At 36.7% G+C, this 23,009-nt stretch overlaps 1 protein-coding gene across 1 annotated transcript in view; it reads left to right on the forward strand.

Moving 5' to 3' along the window:
- LOC119782938 (gamma-aminobutyric acid receptor subunit pi) overlaps positions 1–23,009 on the forward strand; it is a 65,086-nt gene that overhangs the window by 24,644 nt on the left and 17,433 nt on the right. Inside the window, exons 3-4 of the mRNA XM_038284152.1 lie at positions 20,720–20,832; positions 22,127–22,194. Coding sequence (XP_038140080.1) covers positions 20,720–20,832; positions 22,127–22,194 — 181 coding nt within the window. The remainder of the gene's footprint in view (positions 1–20,719; positions 20,833–22,126; positions 22,195–23,009) is intronic.

The raw sequence follows: 23,009 nt of genomic DNA on the forward strand, positions 1-23,009 counted from the left end.
ATAATGTTAAAAGTTTAATCATAAGGGTTTAAGCAAGAATTCAAAAAGCCACACAGTGAGCAAAATTTATAACAAAGACATGAGTATCAGAAATGTTTGATTCATATCTCAAATTTAATTGACCTCCCTCCGAAGATGGTATTGAAAAAAAAGCTAAATTAATGTCCTCACTGTGACTCCACACACACACTGAATGAGTGCTTACTAAGTGATTTAGTTTATTAGTGTGTTCAAGTGTTGAAAATGTTGTAGTCTTTGTATCAGCCTGCAATCCTTTCATTCTGCATAGTGATATTAAAGCAGATAAATACCTAAGTGAGACTTTAATCTAATGGATCTCAAGCTTATTCAATAGCAGTACTGTTGTGAACTGGCACTGGATAAATAAAACATCATTGACAGCTTTTGTAGGCAAATTTAGCCGAGCATGAGTGTCACATCAGATGTGGCGATGAAACACATCATCTGCTTTCATCATCCAAAATAGCCTAGATAAAAAAAAAATAATAATAATATTTCCCCCACATAGCAGGTAAGGCCATAAATTAAACTTTAAATGGGTTTTCAAACACATTACAGTTGCTGTTTTTAAATATTTTAATAATGACAATTTGCCTTAATATGCTATTTTACACTGACAGCTCATAGTGAACATAGGATAAAGTATTGGCCTACTTTCCTGGAAACCTGTTAGTTTACAGTAGCTTTTGCTCCCTTAATAAAGAAAGAAATGTTTCAAAATACCAGATTTGTTATGTTTGAATTTATTATATTCTTGTTTTTTTTACTTTTTTTTTTTTTTTACCTCCTGAGGGAAGTTGGCTTATGAAGTGTTTGTCCTATAAACATTGGTTTGCTTGTAAGACTCCCTGCTCTATCTGTCCCTGCATTGTGTCGAACGAGACACTATTGGGGCGACAGTGGCGTTGGATGGCGTTGTGGACGCAATGGAGTTTGCCACAATCAACATGTGAATGTGTGCAAGAATAGGCACTACTAAATATAGTGTAACCCTCATGCTAAATGAATTTGCAATAGGAAACATACTTCTTCCTGGTTTTAACACTTTCCTAATTGCCAACACTATTCAGACAGGAAAAACTATGGCAACTGCAGATGCATTTCAGCTATGGCTTCAGTGTCCTTATCAATTTGAGGTATTGACATCGAGCAGAGTTCTCCGGATTCCTGCTAATTAGCTGACTGTTCGACTCAGGTGTGCAGAAGATATTTTCTATAAAGATACGGAATGATGTAATGTGTGAATGAGTGAAGATAACCATGCTTTATGAGTGAAAATAAATAAATAAATAAGAGTAATGTTAGTTTCAAATTTGACTCAAAAAGTAAAGCTTAAAGCCTGGTTGTGATTCAGAGTTGGCCTTTAATCAATCTAAGTATACTTCAAAGATATGGCACCAAGGAGGATGCTTCTTTAAAGAAGGAGAAAGAGGATGATGATGCTCACTTAAGTCTTTGAGCAAAGGAGGATCTAAATCAAGTCTTTGATCTTTGATAAAGTCTATTATTTCAAGTGTGTTTATGAATTTGTGGATTATCAAAGTGTTTATTTAATTGTGGCATTGATATGCATTTCTCTGTTGTGCCAGTTTGTTACAGAAATCATCCTGTTTTGATTCGAACATTAACATCTGCATCAGTATCATATTTTTTCCCCCCCAAACAATAAAAATAACATATTTGTAACAGTTTAAATTGTCTTTCAAAATGTTATATGAAGATGGAATAAATTACAAGAAAATTAAATAGGTAAGCATAGCCTCTGAGCTCTGGTGAATCTCTATCACAATGGTTTTAAAGAACGATCCTCAAGTGAACTGATTTAGACAAGTTAATGCTCCAGGGCTTTTACTGATCTCCCATGACTAATTCTAACCCTTAATACAAGATATCATCACTGAAGTTAGACATCATGTCAGGAACATTTTAAAGCTGAGCAGGAAGGCAACACACAGCCTTCACACTAATTTCAGTTTCCTTTCAAACTCTATTAAAAATAAAACCTCAGTTGTTCCACAGTTGTTTTCCATTCCAGAATGTACTTGTGCACTTGTTGCTATCTACAGTAAAACTCAAAATATTAAGATACAATCGGAAGTTCTATTTTACTTTATACAAAGATCTGATCAGTAGCTTTAACATGTCTTGATAAAAACAATGATTTCCATTTTTTTTGGGGGGCATATCTGTGTTCTGAGATGTTCCTATATTGATTTATGCTTCACAGACTGAGATGTTGGCTTGTCTCCAGTCAGCTGTCTGAACGTGTTGTAGTTAGATTCACTGAGAGCTTTGATCATAGCTTTTCTGACAGCTCAATAATGAGGCTGACATTATTTCTAAATGAACCCTCCAGCATTGAGCAGTATTTTTTGACCATATTTTCTCTAGCTAATTTAAAGGTAGTCATCCTGCTCTTGGATAGTGGAGTCAATTATATTGGCTATTTTATATATTTGGACCCCTTTGTCTATTCTATGTTTTTTTTTTAATCTGTGCTTCCCTCAACCGTGGGCTCTGTTTTCCTCCATATCACATTTGGTGAAAATATGCCTACACATACAAATTTAAAATGCATTTGCACAACTCACCTAAAATGCATACAAAACCTCAGTTATTTTCCAACCACATTACAAGTGCATATAGGGTTTTGAGACTTATTTGACGCTTACAACAGTCTTGCAATTTTGTGTCTCCATTTTGTCTTCCAATGCTGGTCAGAAGCCTGCTCATTTAAAGGAATAGTACACCCAAAACATGATTAGCCTTCATTTTCTACTCACCCCCATGCTGAACAACACTCTGGAGTACTTTTTTGGTATCTCAAATGCATCTGGAGATCTGGGAGGCTTCTTTCTGTCTGCTGACATTCAAATAATGGAGGTCTATGGTGCCCGAGACAGAAAGGTCCATAAAAGTCCACAAAAAACGTGTCAATATTCCTCCATACTGCTCGTCCAATGTATTCCAAGTGTCCTGAGTGGGTAGCATCCAGAATTTACTCGAAACAAAGTCATTTAGAATGTTTTTAGAGCATAAACAGTAGTGTATAGGATTTCCTGAAAGCGTGCGCCTGCGAGTTCACGACACTATGGAAACCGCGGCAGGCCAAACCAAATGAAAGTGCGCATTCAGCTCGGCAAAGAACTCATGCTCTTCCTCAACACTGAAGTCCTCAGACATTTTTCTTTCGTTGTTTCTTTTTTGCACAGGTAAACAGCACATTTCTTCTTCTACGCTTGCATTATCGGCAGAGCAGACGCTGAATGCGCACTTTCATCTGGTTTGGTCTGCCGGCTTCCGTAGCGTCGTGAACGCGCAGGCGCGCGCTTTCAGGAAATCCTATACACTACTGTTTATGCTCTAAAAACATTCTAAATGACTTCGTTTCGAGTAAATTCTGGATGCTACCCACTCAGGACACTTGGAATACATTGGACGAGCAGTATGGAGGAATATTGACACGTTTTTTGTGGACTTTTATGGACCTTTCTGCCTCGGGCACCATAGACCTCCATTATTTGAATGTCAGCAGACAGCAAGAAGCCTCCCAGATCTCCAGATGCATTTGAGATATCAAAAAAGTACTCCAGAGTGTGGGGGTGAGTAGAAAATGAAGGCTAATCATGTTTTGGGTGTACTATTCCTTTAAGTCTCTTTTGGAGTTTTCATTTCATTCCCTCAAAGTTCTTAGAAAGCATCAGTTTACAGAGAGGATTGATTCATTTAATTTTGGGCCCCACAGGCATCAGAAAAGTTTATTTTAACACCAAACTTACTGGACACTTGTACACCTTGTTCTCAGGTTAGATTCCATATTACTTTTTAAACTGCCTTGAATATTTGTCATAATTCAAGAGTGTTCGGCAGTCCACATGAATATTTGATTATTCTCCAAACTGATTGTTCGTTTGTAGATGTAAACAGGAACAGAACGGTTAGAATAAAGTCTAGAGTCCAGGATAAAGTACCATTAAAAATAAAGTTGACTAATCAAAATATATTAATGATAAAAATAATGTTGTAAACTTTCAGGAAAACAAGAACCAATAAAGGAAAACAACTTCAAGTCACTTGGAAAGACGGTCTGGAAAAAAGGGATGCCTGCTGTAGCTTAACAATTACATACTTCCTATAGTAAATATGTCATACTGTACCTATGTAGGTCCTGTGATGGGGTGGGGCTCTCCTTGTTTCCATGTGTTGCTACTAAGGGGCCCAAAGTGTGTCAAGGTGTTGGATATAATTTTGAGACTGATGTTCTTTACACAACATTTGGAGCCCACTACCAGAATATTTCAGCTAAAAACAAGAAACCATTTTTTCCACTGTGCTATTGTCGAATCTGGTTGAATATGTGAATTGTTGCCTCATATCTCTAATGAATGGCTAATGGTGTTTAACCCTCTGCTTCTGGTTCGTCTTGTTTTGGGTTGAGATGCCTTGCTTTTATTTTCTTTAATAGATTTTTCTTGTAGGGGCTGCATGAATGAACTTTATGTCAGACAAAATTTCAAATTCAACACAAATAAAATGTATAGGGGAGTGGCGGCCTAGTGGTTGGGGCATGGGGCTTTGAATCCTGAGATTGGGAGTTCGATTCCCCACTTCCACACCGGGTCCCCGGGCGCCACGCAGTGGCGACCCGCTGCTCCCCAGGGGGACGGGTTGAATGCAGAGATGAATTTCTCCAATGTGAGATCAATAATGTTCTATTTATTTTATTTTAATGACATATAATTAATACATTATATATAATCTTGCATTTATGTTGGAAAATGGGTATGAAGAAGTTAAACTTATTAAATTATACTTCTTCTTCTTCCCATAGTTCTAGACACCAAACATCTTTTCTAATTCCCACTTTATCTATGAGACAATACTACTCAGAAGTCAATTACAGTAAGTGAGAAAATGTATTAATTTCTGAACATAATGGCTATCTCAAATTTTTCTTTTAACTTCTTTTAACTCAGAAAAAGAAAATGGGATCTCATCAAAAAAAATTTCCAATCCTATTATTAATCCAAGTAGATTCTTATGTGTGTTTAAATTACAGTAGACCAGGTGTGCACTTTAGTGTATTGTGTTCCTTTTTTTTTACTTCTGTTTCTTAGATTTTTAAATGCCTTTAAACCTCACCTTTAAACTGAAATAAATGATGCACCAGAGAAGGAGAGTGTGCCCTGGATATACAATGAATCTTGTGTGAGGTTAATAGAGAGGAGCAGATAGAGAGAAGTCATGCTTGCATGTATACCAAAAGCCAAATAATAAACCAATTAATTAAAGAAGGAAGTCTTTTGACTTTGAGAGTAAACCAGAAATCCTAAGCCCCTGTTTGATAGCAATTAGAGACACACTAGAGCTTTAAGTAATGAATACGAAAAAAGGCTTATAATTGAGCTTGTCTTGTTTGTAGAGGTTGTGGTACCAAATGAACTTGTTAAGCATAAGCCTGTTTGACAGACATTGGACAGTTACCTCATGCTCATTCTATAGGCATAATTGCTTTCATATATCTATAGATTATGGCAACCAATGGATGTTATTTAATATGTATTTTTGACTCGATTAAATAATCAGCATTGTGTTATGTGCTGTTGGATATAAGGAGAAAACCCTTCATTTTTAAGAAAGATTACTGTGGCCTAAACACATGGGTGGATGGAATCCTGTCATGATCTCGGCACCCTTGGCTGGCTTAATTGTTTATTCCATTCACCTGTCTACCTCTGCCCTATTGCTCATTACCTCTCATCTGATCCACCTATTTTCAGCTCCTATTTATGCTGCCTGATTTCTTGCCATTTGCACCAGTTTATTCGCTGTGAGAGTATCTCTACGGATTCTGTATGATTATGATTTCCTGATTCTGACAAGTTTCTGCTATTAGACTTTAGGGTTGTCAAAAGTATCGAAACTCAAAAAAGTATCGATACTGAAATGTTGTATCTGGATACAATACTGGTTTTTAAAAGTATCGATACAGTGCCTTCACCAGTGGCACCTAAGCAGTCATTCATCTAAAGTGCAGAATAGAGGACAATGCACTTTCTGAACACTGTGTGATTGAATAATTCTGTGTCTTTTCAGTTTCAGACTTTGTTTTTGTAAGAATTGCAGCTGCTGAAAATTATTTTTGTTTCTTAACTGGTTTGGCTAGTGTCATTGTTATGTGTGCAAGGCATAGCCAAGGAAGGAACACTTAATTTGAATTTTCTAAGTTTTTTATCAAGCTTGCTTAATATTATGCACAGCATACAACCTTTATTGTGTTTATTTATTGTATTTTATTTATTAATGAAAATATTTCTGTAGACATTTGGAGTCTTTGTTTTTATCCTTGTGGTATCGAAAATGGTATCGAGTATCGAATATTTTCCTTAGTATCGGTATCGAGTTGAAAAGTTTAGTATCGTGACAACCCTATTAGACTTCCGAGTTTTGTTTTGCCCCTGTTTTGCTCTGTTAGCCTGATCCGAGAACCTTGGACTTGTCTCCTGACCTTGGCTTTGGTTCCCCTGTAGTACCTCTTTGGCTCTCTGATCTTCTGGCCTGGAAACCTGCTCCTTCTACGTATCTGGTTTTGTATTTCCCCCAAGTCTACTTCTGCTCCTCCGCGTCTGCTCATCAGTCTGCTCAGCTTTTTCACCTCTGCGGGCTTTCAACAAACACTTGTTTTGATAAATCTCTGTGCTGTCTGTTTGAATTCTGGGTCCAACGTTCTGGGTGCCTGACAAATCCAGGTATGGCAGATTATGTATGTCAGATATGCCCTTGTCTAATGCTGATAAATTCATATCAGCTTTTGATCAAGCTAAGACAGGTTTAAGTACAGTCAGAAGTTATGTTTTGGGGAATTTTATTTCAATCTTTATATTTATCATTCTGGATAGCCTTTGATAAAACAATCATTTGAATTGCTGAGTTTGCAAGAATCAGCAATTAGAAAGATTGCAAGCAAATGGAAAGGAAAGGGAAGGGAGACTAGTATACCTCAGAGTAACTGGTTGTGACAACTGAAACACCTGGGTGTTTTGGCCATTATTCCTTTCTGAGGAAGGCCCTGCAAGAGTGATCGGTTCTTGCATTGTTTTATAAATAAGCCTTTCCCACCTGGGCCCAGCAGGAGTATATTCTCTTTATCCAAACCCACTGACTGTTCTTCGGAGGCCATGTCCAGGTGAAGCTTCCATCATAGTGAAACGGCTGCAAAACCAAAAGTTATGTAGGTCAACTGTATGTTTGTTTTTCTGTGTGTAGCATATTTAACAGAAACAAATCTAATAAAAAACATTTTTAGGCAATTAAGGTTTTTGTGATTCTTAAAAAAAACAATCACACATGGAATTGTATGCATTTAAATAGTGTTAGAACATTTTGTCTTCCAAACACTAAAAGGTGTTTTGTGTACAGCTATGTAAATGTCACATAAATTGGAAATTGCAAAAGTTTAACTATGGTTGATGCATTAAGCAGTCACCTTTAATATAGGAATCAGGCATGGTTCTGCTGCTCCTACTTTCAATCTCATAATTTAGACCTACTGTATGCAGCGGGGAGTTCATTTTGAAATTTCTACTTCAATTTTCTTCAAATTTTGTTGTAACTTCCACACACACTAACTGGCTCTCCTCAGTAGCCTAAAGCTACAAACCTCCCAACCACAAAGCTTCCATAAAAGATGATAGCAGGCATTTACACGGTTTTCCTAGATCTAACATAAGCACAGATACTTTCCATTATAACGCAACAACATAGCTGTTGGAATGTCCATGTAATTGCTTTCCAAGAAGTTATCTCAACACAGGATATCGATACCAAGATAAAAGAGAGGGGGCTCGGGTTCTGGCCCTTCTCCGTGGAGCCCTTAGGATTTTGGCTCAGAGAGTGGGGAGGGAACTGCAGGTGAATGAAGTGAGTAATCAGATCAACTACCGGCTCTGCGATCATGACATAGAGACCCTCTAGGAAACACCAGTAAACCTGTAGTCAATAAGTAAAGTGCTCTGTTTGAAACATTGATCATTGATCAGCATTTGATTATTAATGGCTTTGAAATGAAGGTGAATTTCCAATTTATTCTTGCTTACACAGAAAACCAGTTAAGGGATAATAGGAATACTGCCATATGTGATCAAAACAGAGAACTGCAGCACTCTTCTGATCATTTTAGTAGCTCCCACTCATATTTGACAAGGCGTTTTTTACTTCTTTTGCCTTAAGTAGATTTGAAATTGGTGCCTGAGTTAAGCTGGATGCCAGTAACTTCTGAGTATCTTCAAAATCCATCTTGAATACAACGCCTGATTGTTTGCTAGAGTAGCTTGGACCCTTTGACATGGATGCATTTGATCTGCTGAGCAGATTTTGACCCAAAGAACTTTTGAACTTTTAAATTTCAACCCAAAGAAAATATAGGAAAATAGGCTTCAGGCTTATAGATGCATCGGCACTGAACTACTGAGGTATCAGTCTTATCATCAAACAATGTTTTGCTTGTAAAGTTCCAAATACAAAGGCTATTTTAAAGATATTTGTTAGTTAAGACAATGTATAGGAACTTTTTTCAACATTAGTTTTGTATTGTACTTAGCAATGTTCCAGAGCTGAAAAAAGAAAATCCAAAAAGTCTGTCTAATAATGGACATAAAACAAGAAATAACAAATCAAGCAAGAAAAAACACCAAGATTACTCTGATACACCACCTTCTTTCCACACTCTGCAAACATGACTGTTAGCCTGATTGTCGATTCTAAAATACTCTTAGGTGTGGACTACAATTCTGCTGTTGCTACCTACTTAATTTATATACCAAAATATTTTTGAAACCTGAAAACCTTTCAATACTTCGAATGAAGCTTAAATAAAAATTGAGTGTGGAAGACTTGTATCAGACTCACCTGGACCACATGCGTTAACGTTTTAGCCAATTAATGTTTGCACCACACCTCTTCTGAAGGCAATCATCATTGATCCCCTTAATTCAGCTTCTGTCCTGCATGCAACAAACTTTCACCGACCTCTGCCCCATCTCCTTCCTTACTCTCAAGCTATTCTCAGTCCCACTCATCCCCCAACTTACTCCACCACCCGTGTTTGGCTTGGAGGAAGACTATTCTAATTCTATTCCGAGGTTACTCATTCAAGCAAAAATATTGATTCACAGCATTTAAGTTTCTGCCAGGGCCCAAGTGCCAAATTACTTATTTTATTCATTTTAAACTTTTTTAAATTTAGCTATTCTCTGTGTCTCTCCAAGTGGCAATTTGACATGTTGTTGACTAAATTAAATAATACAATAAATCAAACTGTTAAATTTTTTTTTATTTGTTGAAATGATTTGTGGTGCTTCAGATATTACTTTGTAACTTTATTCTTAAAAAGAAAAAGTCCCTCTAATCACCTCTTTAGAATACATCATGCCTTGAGTATCTGCAGTTAACACAAATTAAAGTCTTCCTTGTCATTTCTGGGGTCAGTATTCTTCATGACATATTTCTCCCAATTACTCCCGGAAGTTTTATGTGGTAGAAGTTTCCCTTAAAAAAAAAACTAAAAAAAACTGGTAGCTTATAATGGGCTTCCAGGAAGGAAATTAGACCTAAGATTATGCTCTACATACACTGTGGGCACATACAGAGAAATAATTGAAGACCTTTGTCTTTTAGAACGGTGCCCAGAAAGTAACTTTGACTGAAACTAACGATAATGATCTGAACTTTTTAATGCAGGTACAGCAGTTCAGCGAAATGAATCTTTATAGGGTCGTACTTGGAACCTTTGGGGTTTCAGGACTTTTCCTCTAACTAGCTTTACATTTTTCTTTCTCAGTGTACATGTACTTTAAACAGAGTCATTATGCCATATTTTAGCTGAAAATATACTTTATCTTTAGTCATTTTTGTTTGTTAATAGCTTAGTCCCTACTTTTGCATGTTTGAATTAAATGACATATTACATTGTTCTTTAACCTGAATTAGGTCACATCATATTACACAATGAATTGCCTTATTTTTTCAACATTTGGTGGAGGTTGGTTGAGAACCCCAATGCTGAGATGAGGAGGCAGAGATGAGGAGGCAGATTTAATGGAAGTATCCCACAGGCAACTGAAGCACAGTCCAAAAAAACAGAAAATACTGAAAACCCAAAATCTAGTAAACCTCAGGGAAAACACAACTGGGGAGCGGAGTAACAACAAGGAACCAGCACTGAAGAACTCTACAGTATATACCGGTGACAGAACCAAGGCAACGTTCACACTGCAGCCTGAATTTTTTGTCCCATATGCGACCTGGATCTGATCTTTTCATGGCAGTCTGAACAACACAGATCAGATTTTTTTCCAATCCGACCCAGGCCATCTGGTTATGTGGTTCTGGATCCAATATGAATTAGATCTGTTCAAATGCAACCCGTCTCTGAACGGTCAGGTCGCATTCATCCGACCTTAACCCCATTAATACCTGACAAAGGTCACTTTCTGCTTCTTGCTACGCAGAGGCAGCAAAAAAACAACCATGGCAGATGATGATGCGGAGAGCAGTATTTATGGAAAAGATTGAGTTTTTATGGTTGGAAAAGAAACTGAAAGAAACAGAATAGCTGATAACTGAAAACTAAAAACTCAAAGTCCCAAAAGAGGAGAACGATAACATATTTAGAAATTGAGTAAAAATTTGGTATTGACATTTTTTATTTTATTTTTAATAGGGATGTACAATATTATAAGTGTTGGCTGATATTAGTTTTTTTTATCAAGGACCTATGAAACACTTACTTCACCAAAAAAATTCCATGTAAACAAAACAACCTTCAGAGAACTTTGCTAAATAATGTTCACATCAACAAGAAATAGTGTTGCATTTTAATATTGCAAGTTTCTGTAATAAGTTTTCAAACATAATATCAGGGTAACCATGCTGTAAATCTAATAATCTTATATGCATAGGGGAAATTGACCATTTACAATAGGGGGCCTGCTTTTTGGTCACACAGCTGATAGACGTTCAGGTAATTTTATATCCTCCAAACAAGGTATCAAGCATATTCCAGTTATATTTGAACAAGTGAATTTACTTCTCACATATATTTGGTCCTTGTTTGATGCACCAACAAGCTGTCAGATTAAGGAGTTTAATCCAGCTTTAGAGGCAGATGTGTAAACTTTATGTGATAACAAACACATCACATGCTGTTGAGGGTTGCAAAAATTACTATCTTTGCAACTATTACAGAAGAAACTTTCTGCCACCATCTGGACAGATGATAAAGTTTTCTATTTTACTGTATTTTTATTTTATTCTTTTTCAGCTTTCAATTTATTATAGACCATCGCCAACAAATATCTCAAAATCTGCAGACATTTCTGGTCTGGTTTATGTACTGAAGTAGAAACTATAAAAAGCAGTCCACAAATCCTTCCACTGGTTTTGCCATGCTAATGCAAATTACGGCACATACAATTAAGAGACTTCCTCACTTCTGCACTGGAAGAGAAAAATAAAAGCTTGACGATCCCTCAATCTCTTTGTAAGTCTAGGCAGCAGTTTTTTGAACATCACACTTTATTGACAATTTTCATCCAAGGTTTTCTGATATAGTTTTAGAGCTACAAGGTATATTTCCCTCAGAAGTCAAAGTTTCTTTATGTCTTTTCAGCATTTTCCCAAGAGCCATTATAATTTGCATCCTGGTGTTGCAGTGTGTGGAAATTGCATTATATCGCCGCACTGGGCACAGTTTCCTTTGGCATTAATGAAGGGAACTGGGGACTTCTTGCTTGTATGACTATCAGCAAGCCACCAAAGTAGAGTTCACTCAAGAGGCAGTGCACATATTCAGTCAATTACTCATGAGGGATTTTTAACAGAGTTAGCTGGTAGAACAAAAAGGTTTAGAGGAGTTATATTTGTGTGATAGCAGGATCATAACATCTCCTTCGGTCCCTTTAAACCATGTTATTCGCTAATCAGCAAGATTAGCAGATAGCATAAATTTACGGGCATTGTTAAAAATGAAAAGAGTTTAAAATTCTACTAATTTTAAACAACTACAACCTATTTGCCAAACACTAGGCAAAAATTCAGTAAAGTTAAACATTAAAATATGGTAAAGACCACCTGGTGAAGTTTAAACTTGGCATAAAATGTAGGAAGAAATAGGATATGTTGCTTGTGCCTGATGGGCAGATATTAAAATGTTTTAGAAAATTCTAATCTACTGAGATTTTCGGGCACATTTGAAGTTTTAACGGAATGGTCAAGGAAAGTGAAAGCATATAATATAATATTCAACGACATTGGTGTCATAGAAAAGATCTAAAGACTGTAGGGTGTCTGAGGCTGGTAGCAGCAGAAAGCAGCAGAAGTTTAATTCACCCAGACTCACCAGAATAGGAAAAGAACAATCTTGAAAAATGTTGCCTGGTTAGATGAGTCTATTTCAAATCTAGATGGTAGGGACACAATTTGGAATTAATAATGTGAGAACATGGATCCATCCTGCCTTGCATAGTAGGAACAACTGTGCATAATCTAAATACCACAAAGTATATGAGTATTATTGTAGACCATGTCCATCCCCTTGTGACCACAGGGTACTAATCTATCCATGAGTAATTTTAGCAGGATAAAGAATCATCCAGCAGAACTGAAATCATCTCATACTGTACATCATACCATTAAAGAAAACTTCTCAGGGATGTGCAACAAGCAAATCTGGATCAACTGCATCATGTCATCATTCAGTCTGGACCAGTCTACAAGGATTATCTTTGACATGTTTTTTTATTCTACAGTATGCTACGAATAAATAGGTAATTTCTGAAATTATAAATAAGTCTAACCTAGTAAGTTTTACATTGACAAGCGTCCAGTTTATTATATACAATAACCTTTATTTTATTTGTTGGCACTATCAGATAGCAGGAAGAACTCCTTGCTTTCACCTGGTATGCATGGAATCTCTTTGGGTATTTATGTATGTTAGCTTTATTATTTATCTCTTAATCCCCAATTAATTTCAGGGTTTCCTAAAATTTGTGCCTTAAATAATATTGATCTATTTGAGGTTTTGTTTGCAGTTACAAATTATCCATCCATCCAGCTGTCCATCCGTCCGTCTATCCATCCATCTTTCCATTTTCAGCCACGCTTTATCCCTGCTGGGGTCGTGAGGGGTTGCTGATGCCAGCTGTAAATGGGCGAGAGGCGGGGTACATCCTAGACAGGTTGCCAGTCCATCACAGGGCATTACAGAGACAAACAGGAGAAACAACCATTCACACACACACTCACACCTAAGGAGAATTTAAAGAAGCCAGTTAACCTAACAGTCATGTTTTTGGACTGAGGGAGGAAGTCAGAGTACCCGCAGAGAACCCCTGCATGCACAGGGAGAACATGCAAACTCCATACATGAACATGCAAAAGACCCTGGGCTGGGAATCAAACACGAAACCAGCACAATGCTACCCACCGCGACACTGTGCAGCATAGTTACAAATTATATATAAGTAATTTTCTAATCAAAGATAATCTAACTTTAGGAGGATTCCATCAGATGTGCAAGCAGGAAGAATAAAGACATACACGTGTATTTTTCTTTTTGGCACAGTCTGACATATTTTTGCACAGTACAAAAAGTAATTTAGTTTTTTTACATGTAAAATGTATTGCCATATACATTTTTTCAAGCAGTTTTAAGAAAGTCACAAGAAACTGCTGTTTTACTTTGGCTGGAACATATTTCCTGAACATCCCAAGCAGAAAAACTTTTCAACACCCGTTAGGTTATGAAAAACCACTAGAACATTTTCACAATTTCTATAGCACAACTGTGCTTCCCATGCCACAACTTAAAACCTTTTTTTGGATGTGAAACAAAGAGGGGTTTTAAAGGCCCTCATTAAAATGCATTTTAAATTAGTTACATTGTTGTCTTTGGGAAGCCAGCCTCCTGGCAACACCTGCAAATCCTCCTTGAAAGAGTTGCATCACAACCATAGTAACATGACATGAAGGTTGGTGTAGATGTGGCTGGTCGTTGTGTTGATGGATGGATGGCGTCCATGGTCAACGCCGGGGGTGTCAAACTCAAGTTCCTGTGTCCTGTGTGTGTTAGCTACCTTGTTTGACAATGTTACTATATTTTGATCTTCAAGTTTTGTTTTGTTTTATTTAAGAGCTCATAGTTTCTGATTAGAATTTACCTGGTTAGTTTGAATTTGTTTACTGAAGGATTTTTGTGTTTCGGTTTTGCATTAGCCTGTTAATGATTTTGCTCTTTAGCTTTGGCCCTATAAATAATTAATAGGGTTTATAAATAAATACATTTTCCACATAAATGTTGTTTTTTGTGGCATTTTTCATGCTTTCTAGGTTATTCTACAGTCTAGTTTAGTTCTATCATGTCATGTTTTACCTGGCAGAGGTTCCTCCATTAGAAGCCCTAGCTTTTCACTGCAGATCCGTGTTTTTTAATAAACACCTTTTGAGATAAATACTGGGTCCTTTCTTCTGAGCCTTGACACTCCCTGTCTCTGTGTCCGTATGGGATTTTACTCCCTAAATAATTTTTAATACAGTTTAAAGTATCAGGGGGAACCTTTTGGCAAACGTCATAATAGTCTGCTTATGAATGAAAGGCTGTTGGGTTATCATCTAGCTGTGGAACATCCATTCCCAGAGCCATATTGGCTAAACAGGACACACACAAAAAAGGATGTGTCTATTTCTCCACCTGAATTAAATAGCTGACTTAGCCCCTCAACAACCAAAGTCCTGCTTGTTTGACTTGGGTATATTGAAGCAGAGAAACATCAAAAGGTGCAGGACACCAGACCTCACAGACTGTAATTGGCAGAGAAAATGTAGAATCATCAGTCTCACTGATCATCATCTGTAAAAAGATGAGACGTTTTAAACAAACTCGCCGAATTGTACCTTTGCACAATCTCCAGCTGTACCCCAGTCAGAGAGAACAAAAATAGGTATTAAAAAGCTTGTGAAGAACAGAGGCAAACAAAGTTTTTTGCCAAATATTATGAAAAGAGGACCTCTGACCCGAGAGTCACCACATAAAAAAGTGTTTAAGGATTTTTTAGGCTTTGTAAAATAATGAGAAACGCAGAGACAATTAGCAGATGACTAGCCAAGGTAAGGGGTGGTCTATTAGCAGGCTTGAAAAGTCAGTTTGCTGGTGACAGGTTGCACTGACTGACTTCAGACCTGCAAAGGCAGATGTTGACTGAGCAGTCTGGATTCAGGCTGAGCAAATTGGTGACACGCAGAGACAGTTCAGGACAACATCTGTGAAGATTTCAGGTATATTATGTATCTGTCCGTACAAAACCAAATAATTTATTTTTATAAGTCAAAACTGTTCTCTCTGCTTCACAATTATGCCCTAATCCGAATTTGTCTATTTCAGGAAACCCTAATACAATTAAAATACAGTTAAATGTTTGGTTTAAAAATGGAACAATGTGAAACACCCAAGGAACATTAATACTTTCTGAAAGCTACAATATTATAATTATTGCTGGGCTGTTACATATTCATTTAGACTTGCTGTTTCTTTCATCTTATTTATTGTGCCTAGACTAATAACTTGTCATGTATACTATGTTCTCAGTCTGGTGAAAAAATAAATGTTTCTTCTTGTGAGCATGTTGCTTTTAATCTCTACCTAGATTTATGTATCTGTCCTTTTTTATGACATTAACTTTTTTTTAAGGCTAATTTTAACTTAGGGGGACTTAAGGTGACAGCAAATGTTCTTTATTGAGTAGAGGGGGGTTCTGATACTCTCCCATATGGAGTAGCTTAGAGAGCTCACTGGGACACCATGAAAGGGAAAACAGTTTCTTTTATGCAGCCTATGAGACAAACTCTGGAGGGCTTCTTGTTGTTTAGCCTGATTCTCTACTTCTGCCTGAAATGGCTGAGAGGGCCTTGAAAGTCCCTTCAAAGCAGAAGTACCTAATCTCAATATATGAGAGTAGCAGCAGAGGTTTTCTTTTTTTAATGAGGCAATGAATATTCTCCTTAAGAGGAGAAATGTATGAATTTGAAAACATTTGATGTTTAAAGCATTCATTACAATGAATGTAGCTGTTTGACACACCTAGACCTGGGTTATCAGTTTTTCCCAGGTGTCTACCAAAAGACAACAGATGTCTTCTCTTTCCTACAACCTGCTGTCCTGGAAATCACAAGGGCGTTCTACGCATGGTCCAGTTCAATCTCAGCCCTCATGAAAGAGAAAATTAATTTATTTAGTATCTTTTCTAAACAAATATGTGCTGTGAAATAAGATCCAAATGTGCAGGGTTGTCTGAACAGGAATAGGCTTGATTTCTTAGCTCTTAAAGTAAATTAGGCCCCCATAGCCTATTTAATATCGTGTTCTAAATACATTCTATGAATGCACGATACATAATGGGAAACTAATGTTCTTCACAGTTTAAAGCATACCCGGAAGGATTTAAAAACTGGAGAACATGAACTGGAAGGCAACTGGTAGACTGCAATCATTTGCCAAGACCGTCTGAAATATAGAGCTGTTTAGAAATCACTGGGTCAAACTTTATGCAATTACGTCAAGTAGATTTTGGTCGATCATGCCTAAAGACAGATACTTTTATTTAATTGTTGCCTTGGCAAACAGAAAAGCCACAAGCCTTTCATTTGTGTGGTTTGGGCTTTTACATTTACAGATGGCCTCAGGGATTAGGGGTCTCAAGCGGTCACCTATGCAAGCCTGGAAGCATGAATGACATGAATCACTGAAAAAGGAATTGGAGTGAGCGGGTTTGAGTCAAGTCTGCTGCTGTGTGGGAGGAAGAGTGGCGTTAAGAGTTAGAAAGGGGTCCACTGAGAGTGTTACTCAGTTCTCTGCAGGGGTTAAGCTCAACTGAATTAATCAGTTGTGAAATGTGCAAGGCGAGCCTGGGCCAATGCCTTGTGTGCATTGGATACAGAGAGAACGAGGAAGTGAACGGGCAGAGATATCTGCTGGGAGGCTATGCCATGAAACTGAATGTAAAAACAGGAAACTCTGCCCCAAGGTTCAGTCTCTCTAGCCTAGCTACACAATCACAATGAATTATTTTATTTGAACACATAGTTAAATCAAATCACAAAGTACATTAACATAGCCACACACTCGTAGAGTATGTATAGAGTAGAGTACTCGTAGAGTATTGTATATGCATATGAGTAGTATATGTTGTAAGTACATATGTGGTACTATATAGGTCATTGATTCATGGATGGCTCAAACTGAAGTTCTGTTTTCAGTAATGTGTGATTTCCTGGATTAGAAAGGGCACATTAGTTGCTTGCTATTGAAAAAATTGTCAATTCTCTGAGTGTTTTGGAGTTATGGTTTGCCTTCACTGTTTCTTTTGCTTTTTCTTTTTCATTGTCAAGGCTCAGTGGATAGCAACTGTTTGGCAGGTTGGAAAGCTCAAGTCTCATCTTAAAGGTGAAGGTTTAGACAGCCAAACGTTAGAGCCTAGGGATTTACTGAGATGGATGGAATCAGAAGAGATGTGAGACATTGTTTTAAAAAAACAAAACAAACAAAAAACAGGAGTTGCATTACATTATCTTACAGCCTTTGTTTTTCATTTGGCAGAACTATATATCTTCAATTATGTTTTTGGTTGCTTTATTAGTATAAAAACATAAAAAAACAGTTCTGTAATAGAAGTATAAAACTATATGTTTTCAGCCTGCTATGTTGGTATGGCTAATTTATTCATAAAGAGATTAAATTAAAAATATTTTTTTTTGCTCTTCATCTCTGCTACTACAAACACATATGCAATACATTTGTGTGGGAAGATGACGGTTCATACAGGGTGATTCAGATAGATTATGTTTAAAGCAGAAAGCTGCCAGCCTCTTTTCTAACATTGCTTCCATATTCAATACTGCTGCCAACTGAAACACAAGACTGTGAGCCGTGTTTGTGGGACTTTATTCAGCATAGCATCAGCTCGTCAGGGTTGGGGCCCCCTACCTTTTTAAGCGATTTGATAAAGTTAGGTAAAGCAATTCAGCTTTCTTGCAAGTACTCTTTTTTTTTTCTGTGTTATTTTTTGCTTGGGTTTCAAGCTTAGTTTAAAGATGTGGGGTCCAGTTCAGGTCAAAGAAAAAAAAACATGGGGGGTAAGAAAAAAAGAAAGTTTTATCTTCAGTGTAGATATCCTGCTATTGTCACTCAGTGTGATTGACATTGAGTTTTATTTTATTTTAAACATTGGTCAGTTTAAAAGATCTGCTGGACAGAGAAGCAGTTGCATAAAATAAGCATCAAAGGAAACAGGTTGGAATAAATAGCTGCATAGAAAACAATTATCCAAAAAGAAGAGTGAGAAAACAAGAAAACAAGCTAGCAGGTGAGGAGTCTGATAAATCTGGCAGGCAAACAGAATGACAAAGGAAAGGAGAGGCGAAAGGACTATATTTATACACACACAGGGAAAGTGAATGATGAGACACAGAGGACTTCAATTGGAACAAAACGTACCATTACAGTGGCGAAAAACAAAGCATAGAGAGACAGAAAAATATTTTCCTAAAATGAAATTGGAGATAAAAAAAAAAAAGAGTCAGAATATGAACTGTCAGGAAGCTGTACCCTAATAAATATTTCTACCTTTTAAAAGTTGGAATAGTGCACCACCAGCAATGTTGTGAAATTGAACGCTTTATTTGTCATTAACCCTATAGTGCCAAATGTATCATATTTGATACATACGGTTTCTGAAATGTTTTCATCTGACACCTTTTGCATAATTTAATGGTAAAAACTTTGCTCAAAATCCTATTGTACACAATCAGATATACCTGATAACAGCCAGTAGAAGACTACACAAAAAATAATCTTGACTTATCGCATAGTAATAAATTATTAATATCAAAAATGTATTTCTGTTTTTTCTTTTTACATATTTTGTTAAGAGGGCAAATAAGGATTTCAAACAAAAAAAAGTAATTTTCTGTTTTGTTTTATTCTTGGATCGGGCTTTAAAGGGTTAACATACACTTTCCTTTTATTGCCTTGATAATGTTACTGGTTTTGCCTGGTACTTAATGTGTGTTTGTGGAGGTTTGAGTGCAACTGCATCTAATAATAATAAATAATAGCTTGCACAATGTTTCAGATTGTTAAATGCCACGTTTGGCTTCTAAAACAGGGAACTTCAGGTGATCTTGCTCCTAATCAGTTGTCCAGATATATTGTCTGAAATGTGTGTAATGAAATTACCAAAGCTAGGTTTCCTAATTATGGTTCTGTTCCTGTTGTGCAGCTAAATTAGAATAACAACAAAAAAATGTATGCAAAAGGAGTTTGTTGTTAACAGAACTCTATGTCTGGGCATATCAGTGCAGTGGATGGAAACGAATTTGATGCACATGCAGTCTGTGCACAAGCAAGAGGTATGGTGGTGGCTTTGAAAGTATTATTATGCACTTTGCAGAGTGATGGCAAGTTTCCCAAGGTGTTAATTTACGCCTTCTTTTTTTATTTTTATTTTTATTTAGACTTTCAAACACAAGGTCAACACTTTTGGTGGAAAAAAAAGTCTAAATTTATTTACCTTTATTTGCTTAATAGGAAGAAAAAAATGAAGTCTTTCTTGATGTGTAATAAATTTACAGAAATCTTTCATTAATTGAAATGATTTATTGGGTAAAATAACAATTCAGGTAAATTCTCATTAAATAGAGGTTTAATTAGTAAGTTTAACAAATTCAAATTTATTAAGGGCTACTTATAAGTATGATTTTTAGTACAACCTTCTAGCCGAATGTTACAGTTCAAAAGGGCTCCATCCATCCCTCCGTCCATCCATTATGTTGTGGTGAATATAAGACACATATTCAATTGCTTGTACAATCACAAGCATAAAAAGCATTCTAATTTGTGGCAGTGGTTAATAGTATTTGGGATTTAATTACGTCAATTATTTCATAAAGCTTTGATAGATTAAAGCATTTTCACTCACATTTCCATGATTCATGTAGGGCTTAACATTAGAGGGACCAAATATTGCACCCATTTTAAATCCCTTTCCTTGCTCTGCTCCTTCATACTCAACGACAGCAGCACACAAGTGACAGGAATGCTGCCAGTGTGGGGAGATGAATATTTTTCTGCCTGCACACATGGCCCGATCTGTCTTGCTTTAGCTTCTCTTACATCATGGCACGTGCCTTGAGGTTCTTTCTGTACAGGGTAGCTCTGCATTTAGGGTATGCTTTACAAACTAAAAGAAAAGGAAGATTCACATACTGCCCAATCTCCCCTGCTTTAATTTGCAAGCAACATGATCATCTTCCTACACTTCAATGTGCCTTTAAGGATAGCATTCAGGGAGGAAAGTGGAACAAACGGATAAAAGCAACACTTTAAAACATAAATACTGACACAAAAACTGACCAAAGCTGTGGAATAATTTCTGTTGAATTATATTTAACTCAAGATGTCTATTTTTTTCTTAGCTTGTCCTCTATTTCAGAGTTGCCATTTTAATCTTCAGCTCAGTAGCTCTTCATGAGTAGCAGAGAAGCTCAGTCAGCACCCTACGGATTCGTCAGTCTAAGAATCTACCTGCTGAGGGGGAAAGAAATGAGAGCTGTCTTTTATTTTAGTCCTTCTCTTTTTTGTTCTCAGGTTGTTAGAGAACTCACTGCTCAACGCAGAAGTGAAGGAAGGAGAGATTCTGCCTCCTACCATTCAGAGGCTGATGAAAGGATACAACAAGTATCTCAGGCCTTTCTTTGACAGTAAGGAATCAGCAAAGACATCCAGATGTGTAAATGACAAAGTAATCAGGGGAAAATGGTGTGACAAAATCCGAGCAGCTCATGTGGCTTATGCACTGATTTGTGCTGCGTGTGCTCACTAAATATTGCAAGACTTCATTCTTACATTAAATGTATTTTGATTTTGTTCTGAAATGTGTATATTGTAGCTGTAAAGGAAAGAGCATGTTTGATATAGAAATAAAGATAAATTAACTGGCTCTGCCAGTAAGAATGTTTAATGTATAAAATAAATTATTATTTTATTTTAGCAGCATAATTAAATTTTAGGGAAAAAAAAAATATCTTTTAACTATCTTTTTAATTTGAGTTAATTTATTCTGCATGATTATTGGTATCCCTGCTGGTAAGACTTTGAACCTTGTTTGATATTTAATCATGTCCTGTAACATTTCACAAGACTGGAGCATAAGAAGAGAGAGAGATCTATGACCATTGGTCTTTGCACAATTTCATCCAGAGTTCTCTGCCTTCTCTTTTCTTCAGTTCAGAACATATGTGATATGTAAGATCTTTGTCATTGGACTGAGTTAGACTTTGAAAAGGTTAAGTCTTTATTTAGCAAATCATTTTTGTGTGGATTTGGCCATAAATGTTGGTCCTCCATACAGTAGTAGCCATTAAAAATTTCCCCACTTTCCTTGATTGGCCCTTGGCTAGTATTTGGCTGGTCCTTGGCTAGTCCCATACAATTTCTTCAACATCTAAAGTATTTTTCTGTCATAATTTGTAGACATTAATATCTAAAGATAAGCATTATCTCCTGGTCAGACCCTCTAATTCAGTGAAAGGGTGGAGTCAGAGTAAAGAAACATGCATGCCCATGAGAAGGCCAGTGGCTGGAAGTTGGAGGGGATTTTGCTGCCATTCTGCTGCCAGTCGGCGTGCTTTTGACTAGGAAGGGCTACTAATGTTTGCAACAGCTGACAGTTTCTGAAATTATCCAACGTCAGATAATTTTTAGAAGGAAATTCTACCTTTTTCTGACCCACTGGTTTTATAAATGGTGCACCTAACAAATGAAACATGTAGGATTTTGGCCCTTTGGGATCAGATTTTGATCTGATGCAATTTCTTAAAGGCACGATTTGACATCTTTTTTGTTTTGTTTCTGGGTCCTCCTTTTAAAGCTTCTTGTAGTTTGACATTTTCAAGTAAACAGACCTGACAACAACACTTAGAAGAAGAATTCATGTCAATGCTTTGTTTAAAAGCTCACTAGCCTGTGGGATAATAGTTCTCTCTTGTTCTCTAGACGGTCCTGTGACGGTGGGAATGAGTTTGGATATTGCTAGCATTGACACCATCTCTGAGATTAACATGGTAAGATACTTAAAATTTAATGATTTCATTAGTTATATTGCATGCAATCACTTTGTTGGATGTCTAGGAAATGTATCTTGAAAATGAACTACAACAGTTAAAACTAAGTTTTGCTGAAGTGCTCAAACCCAACAGCTGGTACTTTTAAGATTTTAGATGTCAGCCGTTTCAATGTACATAAAAGAAAATAGTATTCAAAAGCATTTTGAATAAATAAAAGGATATATTTTTTTTACTCTAAAACAACCATTGAAGCTAATTACCCAATATTAACTAATCCATCTTACTGTACATACAGTTTCCATTCAGGGTGTTTGGCTTTACATTTATTAAGAAACACAGCACTACTTAGAACAGCCTAGTTACCTGACACTATTATATACATTTTTTTTGGCAGTAGTGGCATTTATTTCTTATCACTTTGAAAGACAAAACCGGGATTAGAGAGAGTTGGAGGACATGCAGTGAAAATCAACGGGGCAAGGACCCCCCCCCCCATACAAATGTATGTACTGATCAGGCTAACTTTTTGAGTTTTTGACTTTATTATTAACCAGTTACATGCAATGCCTTCTGAAAGTATGTATTCCCCTTTCTCTCACAGCCCTTTTTTATTCATTCTTTGGGTTTTGTAAGATAGATTTTTGCAAAAACTAATACAATGTCATGACTGTAGGGGGAAATAATTCACCCTTTTCTCAAATTACCCTTATTAAAATCTTGCCCTAAGAGCCCTTAGAAGGCATCAAAATATTAAAAAAAGAGCCCACCTATGTTGGCTATTAACCCTATAGCTACTGGTAGTCACAGCTCAG

Source organism: Cyprinodon tularosa, unplaced genomic scaffold (assembly GCF_016077235.1).
Source record: "Cyprinodon tularosa strain WSP-4 unplaced genomic scaffold, ASM1607723v1 ctg199, whole genome shotgun sequence".
In the NCBI taxonomy this organism is placed as follows: Eukaryota; Metazoa; Chordata; class Actinopteri; order Cyprinodontiformes; family Cyprinodontidae; genus Cyprinodon; species Cyprinodon tularosa.